Source organism: Delphinus delphis, chromosome 8 (assembly GCF_949987515.2).
Source record: "Delphinus delphis chromosome 8, mDelDel1.2, whole genome shotgun sequence".
Lineage (NCBI taxonomy): Eukaryota > Metazoa > Chordata > Mammalia > Artiodactyla > Delphinidae > Delphinus > Delphinus delphis.
In genome coordinates, this window is record NC_082690.1 from 44462093 (window position 1) to 44469520 (window position 7428).

The 7428-nt window shown below is 40.1% G+C and overlaps 1 protein-coding gene and 1 pseudogene across 3 annotated transcripts in view; one reads left to right on the plus strand and one right to left on the minus strand.

Annotated features, from left to right (window-relative positions):
* NAALAD2 (N-acetylated alpha-linked acidic dipeptidase 2) overlaps positions 1–4699 on the minus strand; it is a 59181-nt gene extending 54482 nt beyond the window's left edge. For 2 of the 3 annotated variants that reach the window (XM_060018115.1, XM_060018114.1), the window contains exons 1-2: positions 4141–4699; positions 3358–3469 (exon numbers count right to left, since the gene is read on the minus strand). In XM_060018115.1, coding sequence (XP_059874098.1) covers positions 3358–3469; positions 4141–4618 — 590 coding nt within the window. In that variant the 5' untranslated portion in view covers positions 4619–4699. The remainder of the gene's footprint in view (positions 1–3357; positions 3470–4140) is intronic. The other variant, XM_060018116.1, reaches the window with a different exon arrangement.
* Positions 4700–4827: 128 nt separating this feature from the next.
* Positions 4828–6959, plus strand: LOC132429605 (heterogeneous nuclear ribonucleoprotein A1-like; annotated as a pseudogene).
* Positions 6960–7428: the final 469 nt, after the last annotated feature.

A 7428-nucleotide genomic window follows, 5' to 3' on the forward strand; every position in this document is an offset into this window, starting at 1 on the left:
AACTGCGAAGTGCCCCTAAATTGCTCTGTAAGATTAAAGCAATTCTTATCAAAATCTCATCAAGGATTTTTCTAGATATAGATATATTTATTCTATATTTTATATGAATAGCAAATGATATAGAAAAATAAAGTGGGATGAATCATCCTATGCATTGTTAAGGCTTACTACATAACTTCAGTAATCAAGACAACATGGTACTGGCAGGGAGTAGACACATAGATCAGCAGAGCATCAGAGAACTCAAAGAGACTCACACAGATATGCCCAAATGATTACTGACAAAGGAGCAAAAGCAATGGATAGCCTTTCAACAAATGGGGCTAGAGCAACTGGACATCTACAGGTAAAAAAAGAATGACCCTCAACCAAGCATTACACCTTATACAAAAATTAACTCTAAAATGAATCACAAAATATATTGTAAAATGTAAACTATAAAATTTGGGGGTAAAAAGAGGAGAAAAGGGATCTAGGGCTAGACAAAAAGTTCTTAGACATGAACCCAAGAGCGTGATCTATAGAATGAAAAATTGATAAATTAGACCTTATTAAAATTAAACACTTCTGATGTGCAAACAACCCAGTTAAGGTGTGAAAAGACAAATAACAGACTAGGAAAAATATCTGTACACCACAAAGCCAACAAAAAACTTGTATATAGAAAATATAAAGAAACCTCAAAGCTCAGTAGAAAAAAAAAAAGTATCCAAATAGTGAATAGGTCAAAGGCATGAACAGACATTTCACTGCAGATGGTATACAGATGGTGAATAAGCACAGGAAAAGATGTTCAATATCATTAGGTACTAGGGAATGCAAATTAAAACCATAATAAGGTATCTCTATGTACCTGTCAGAATGGGTAAAATTAAAAAGAGTAATAATTCCAATGAAAAATATAAAATGATATAGCCATACTATAGTTTGGCAGATTCTTCAACAACTAAAAGTGTACTTTTCCTACAAACAAGCAATTTTCACTCGGGGGTACTTATCCCAGAAAAATGAAAACCTATGGTTACATAAAAGCTGTACATGGATGTTAATGGCAGCTTTATTCATAATAGCCAACAAGTGGAAGCAAAACAAATGTCCCTCAGTGGGTGAAAAGTTAAACTGCAGTACATCCCTATGATGAATGAAGAGACTGAAAGACTCTTCCAAATTTATCTACAGATTCAATGCAATTTTAATCAAAGTTCCAGCAGGCTTTTTTTTTTGGTAGGAATTGAGAAGTTGATTCTAAAATTTATTTGGATATGCAAATGACTTAAAACAGTCAAAGCAATTTTTAAAAAGAAAAATTTGTAGGATTAACTCTACCTGATTTTCAGACTTACTATTAAGCTAGACTAAACCAGATAGTGTGGTACTGAGATATATAGATTAATAGATCAATAGAAGAAAATATAAAATCAAAAAAACAGGCCATGGATTTATGGTCAAGTGATTTTGGACCAAGTACCAAGGCAATTCAACAGGGAAAGAAAAGTTTTTAAACAAATCTTGCAGGAATAATTAAATAATTGTATTTAAAAAATCATCAACTCTTACATCATACCACACACAAAAATTAACTTGAAGTGGATCATTGACCTAAATGTGCAAACTAAAATTACAAAACTTCTAAAAAAAAATAATATAAGAAAATCTTCACAACTTCTCATAGACCTAGATAGGACACAGAGTATGAAACATAAGACAAAAATTGTTCAACTGGAGTTTATCGAAATTAAATATCTCTGCCCTTCAAAAACTCCACTAGGAAAACAAAAAAAGCCAACCATAGAACAGAAGAAAATATTCACAAAAATGTCTGACAAAAGAATGTATAAAGAAAGAACTCCTATACTCAATAATAAATCAAAACAATTTAAAAATTTTAAAAAAGTGAACAGAGACCCTATAAAACAAGATATACAAATGTCCAATAAGTGCATGAGAAGAGGGGTGGGATAGGGATGTTGGGAGGGAGACGCAAGAGGGAGGAGATATGGGGATATATGTATATGTATAGCTGATTCACTTTGTTATACAGCAGAAACTAACACACCATTGTAAAGCAATTATACTCTAATAAAGGTGTTAAAAAAAAAAAGAAAACGCAAATTAAAACCACAATGAGATACTAGTACACACCCACTAAAATGGTTAAAATGAAAACAACTGACAATACTAGTTAGGAATGTAAAATGGTACAACCACTTTTGAAACCTGTTTGCCATTTTCTCAAAAAGTTAAACACGTGCTTATCATCCAACACAGCCATTCAAAAAGAAATGAAATCATATGTAAACATATGCTCATAGCAACTTTGTGCACAATAATGAAAAACTAAAAACAACCCCAGATCCATCAACTACATGTTGGAGTCTCTCCATTCAATAGAATACTACTCAGCAATAAAAAGCAATAAACTACAGATACATGCAACAACCTGGATGAATTCCAAAATCATTCATTATGCTGAGTGAAAGACACAAAACAGCACATACTGTATGATTCTATTTATATAAAGCTCTAGAAAATATAAAGGAGTCCAAAGGAAGGGAGTTGAAGGGAGGAATAAACTGCAAAGGCATGATGTAAATTTTCTGTATCTTAATTGAGGAGGTGGTTTGCTGAGTATATTGTGCATCTGTCAATACTCTCAAATCATAGGCGTTATATGGATGCAGTTTATTTTACGTAAATTATGATTCAATAAATTTTTTTTAGTGATACTCCTTTGAAAGAGTCGGAATATAGAAATAAATGTCATAACTGCCTTCAAGGAATTCATAATCACTCCCCTGGATGAATGTCACTCCTCCTCTTGCCAAGAGACTGGGGGGTTTGCACTGATCCTTTTGCTTTCACTTTGTCCTATTTGTGTTACTTAAATTTGCAACACGGGATAAAGGTTTAATTTGTAGTGGACAGAATCTGAAACTTTAATCTCCTTTCCTCTAAATCAGAGTTTACAACCATCTTCCTCTTCCTGGCAGAATATGACATTTAAATAAAATTCCTGATTAAACCCAGGCACGGAGAACAAAGAATAACATTGAGCTGCAGTCCAAAGTACATGCAGTCCAAAGTACATGAAGCTGAAACATCTCTTAATAAAGTAACCAGATACTTTTTCTGCAGATGAAGTTGGGGAAGAAAGGCTCCTTCAACATTCAAGTAGATTTGACTCCAAGAGTGGAATAAAGGAACATTTAAACTACCATGATGTGGTATCACATTAATGTGATATCATATAATTTCACACAAAGGTTGCCCACATGAATAAAATCAGTTTGCATACAGTTCTCACTCTGCAATATTTTAAACACTATTTTTAAGATCAAGTATATGAAACAAACTTACCGAAGAAATGATTTAATATTTTCAGCTTTCATCTCAGACACCAGTTTCCACCTTAGATTTTGGTGAGTGTCCCCTGAAGTGGCTGTTTCTTTGAGAGGCTTACTAAGCCAGCCTGGGAGGAGAATACATACACATAAGCATACTACATACACAAGAAATTGCTTTTGACTTTTATAAGAACTAGAAGCCAAAGGGGAAGAAGGAAAAAAAAAAGCCCTTACCTAAGAAACAGATCATGGTGAGCTTTACAAAAAAATTCATACCAAATGCAGAAAACCTTCAAATTCTGATGTGTAACTTTGAGTTGGTTAAACGAGTTTTAGGTGAGGGCTATTCTTTTCATTTTCCCATGAGTTATGCATCAAGGCACGGGTCTTTACCTTTCTTGTTCTCCCATAGGGGTTAAGTTCATAGCACAGTGCCTGACACACAGGGAGCATTCGACAAATATTTATGTAATAAATGATGACAGAAGGGCAGTTGAAAGTTTTGACTCATTAATGGTCTTGGAAATGAAATCATCTTTTTGACCCCTGCGGATAGTGACAACTCTTAACAGCCCTTAACAGTACCCTGAACTCAGCGAGCATTTAATGAATTTGAATTTCTGGCACACTTTATTAGGAAGGCCGAAATGCATTCCACTCAGTTTCCGGTTGGGCTGAAATTCAAGGAGCTCAGCCGGCCCGGCGCCCAGCGCGCAGCCCAGCTCTTCAGCCCCAGGCTCTACCGCTTTCCTCCGGGGAGGCTGGAGGGATCCGGGGAAGGGGTCGGTACACTTACCCACCATAAATCCACCCAGGAAAGATGCCAGCGCTGCAGCCAAGCACACCCAGAGGTGTAGACGACCCCTGGACTTGGCCATGGCTTCCTCGGGACTGAGCAGGAGGTGCCGGCTACCGGAGCGAGCCTCGGGAATGAGGGCGAACAGGGAGAGCGCGCCCGGGAACGCGGGGAACGCCCAGGTTGCGGCAGACCGTGGCCTCCGCTGACCGTCCTCAAAGCCCTGCCTCTGCTCTCCTGGTGGGTCCAGAGGCGAATGGAAACCGGCCCCAAACTCCTGGCTCCTGCGATCTCCAGGGGGCCTCGAGGGGAGAGAGGAAGCCCTGCAGGAGGAGGACACATTCTGCTTGCTGGCAGGCAACGCCCACTCTGTTGATCCTGGATAAAGTCTGCGTTCCGGGAGACTACTGAAAACGCCCCTGCTTGTTCCCTGAAGAACTCTACTTACCAGCCTCATTCCAGGAGCTGCCAGATGCATTTAACTGCAGCTTTTTCTTCCCTGTTTATTGCCCTGCTGCCAGATTCTGACTAATTTATAACTGGTCACACTTGGGCAGCATTTCTGGTTCTGGCTGCTCTGTGATAACACATTAGTTTCTTAACCACATATAACCTCAAAACTGACGGGAGATACGTTCGGTAGATTACTCCTTTCTGCTCGTGGACGCCGCCGAGTAAGCATCGTTGATGTCTCCCCCCACCTCCACTGCCGTCATGTCTAAGTCAGAGTCACCCAAAGAGCCCGAACAGCTGCGGAAGCTCTTCAGCGGAGGTTTGAGCTTTGAAACAACCGATGAGAGTCTGAGGAGCCATTGTGAGCAGTGGGGAGCGCTCACAGATTGTGTGGTAATGAGGGATCCAAACACCAAGCGCTCCAGGGGCTTCGGGTTTGTCACATATGCCACTGTGGAGGAGGTGGATGCGGCCATGAATGCAAGGCCACACGAGGTGGATGGAAGAGTGGTGGAACCAAAGAGGGCCGTCTCAAGAGAAGATTCTCAAAGACCTGGTGCTCACTTAACTGTGAAAAAGATTGCTGCTGGTGGCATTAAAGAAGACACTGAGGAACATCACCTAAGAGATTATTTTGAACAGTATGGGAAGATTGAAGTGACTGAAATCATGACTGATCGAGGCAGTGACAAAAAGAGAGGCTTTGCTTTCGTAACCTTTGATGACCATGACTCTGTAGACAAGACTGTCATTCAGACACTGTGAATGGCCACAACTGTGAAGTAAGGAAAGCCCTATCTAAGCAACAGATGCCTAGTGCCTCATCCAGCCAAAGAGGTCGAAGTGGTTCTGGAAACTTTGGTGGTGGTCGTGGAGGGGGTTTTGGTGGGAATGGCAGCTTTGGTCATGGAGGAAACTTCAGTGGTCAAGGTGGCTTTGGTAGCAGCCGTGGTGGTGGTTGATATGGTGGCAGTGGGGATGGCTATAATGGATTTGGTAATGATGGAAGCAATTTTGGAGGTGGTGGAAGCTACAATGATTTTGGCAGTCACAACAATCAATCTTCAAATTTTGGACCCATGAAAGGAGGAAACTTTGGAGGCAGAAGTTCTGGCCCCTATGGTGGTGGAGGCCAATACTTTGCCAAACCCCAAAACCAAGGTGGCTGTGGTGGTTCCAGCAGCAGCAGTAGCTGTGGCAGTGGCAGAAGGTTTTGATTACTGCCAGGAAACAAAGCTTAGCAGGAGAGGAGAGCCAGAGAAGTGACAGGGAAGCTACAGGTTACAACAGATTTGTGAGCCCAGCCAAGCACAGTGGTGGCAGGGCCTAGCTGCTACAGAGAAGACACGTTTTAGACAATACTCATGTGTATGGGCAAAAAAACTTGAGGGCTGTATTTGTGACTAATTGTAATTTCGGTTTATTTGGCCTCACTGTGTATCAGGCACAGGAACTTTTTTCAGTAACAGTTATACCCCCAATCTTCACTGCATTGTCTGAGACCCGGATAATCTTAGATAAGGCACTTTTCTTTGCTCCTAAAAAGTTGCCAGAAGGGTCTAGTTTCTTTTTCTTGCACTGCAATTGTTGATAAATGTATTTGATGGTTTTTCCTTCAGAAATTTTGTAGAAGAAATATAGGTTTCTGATAACTGTCAGACCATACTACTGAACTGGGTAACAAATTACAGAACTCTAATTGAAAAACTGATGGCTTCCTAAAACTGCTAACAGCAGATCAAGATCAACAAGAATCAATTACATTAATGATTGAATGAACTGATGAATATTATTATAATTTTTATGACTTTTTGTTTGAAATATTACTGGTTTTTTAATCTTTCATTTTCAGATATGAGGAAACCTTTCCTCTTGTGTAATGACACACGGCAATTTGGTAAATCATACTTTTGTATAATATCTTTGTATTTACATAAAGTCACTAATAATCTGTTCTCCTTGTAACAGGGCACAATTGGAAACACTGTTTACATTAACAAGGCTTTGACTGGAAGGCAATATTTGAGAATATGCATTGAATCAGATATGACCAGACAGCTTTAAGGAACTAAGATTGATTTTATGAAGCTATAAAGCCCCTTAGAAAACCAGCCTGGTACCTTGCTTACTTACAGTGTTCCTAGCAGCCTTACCGGGTGAGTAAGAATGGTCGCTTCCTGGCAGATGCAAGAACCTCAGGATATTTTGGGAACCTCAAGAAGAGAGAAATTCTCCCAAATCTATAAGTATTACATGCAAGTGTGATGGCAAATACTTGGCCTGGCTTGCTGGCCTTGAGAGCTATTAAAAATTCAGTCTGGGACTTTCCTGGTTGTCCAGTGGTTAAGACTCCATGCTTCCACTGCAGGGGGCACAGGTTTGATCCCTGGTTGGGGAAATAAGATCCTGCATGCTGTGCTGTGTGGCGAAAAAAAAAAGCCTATGTGCTCAATTGCTATTCTTGCTAGACTTAAGTAAATAATCGGCCAATTTTAATGAAACTAAACTTATTTTGCAAACAAATTAGTTTTAATTTGGCTTTCTTTGGTAGAAATGAGAGTGATTTTAAAGAGAAAAAAATGCGTTTCAGCAAAAACTCTAATACACAGTTACGAATATTAGATTTGTGTTCTATCAATCATCTTTTTTTTTTTTTTTTTTTGCGGTACGCGGGCCTCTCACTGTTGTGGCCTCTCCCGTTGCGGAGCACAGGCTCTGGACGCGCAGGCTCAGTGGCCATGGCTCACGGGCCCAGCCGCTCCGCGGCATGTGGGATCTTCCCGGACCGGGGCACGAACCCGTGTCCCCTGCATCGGCAGTCGGACTCCCAACCAC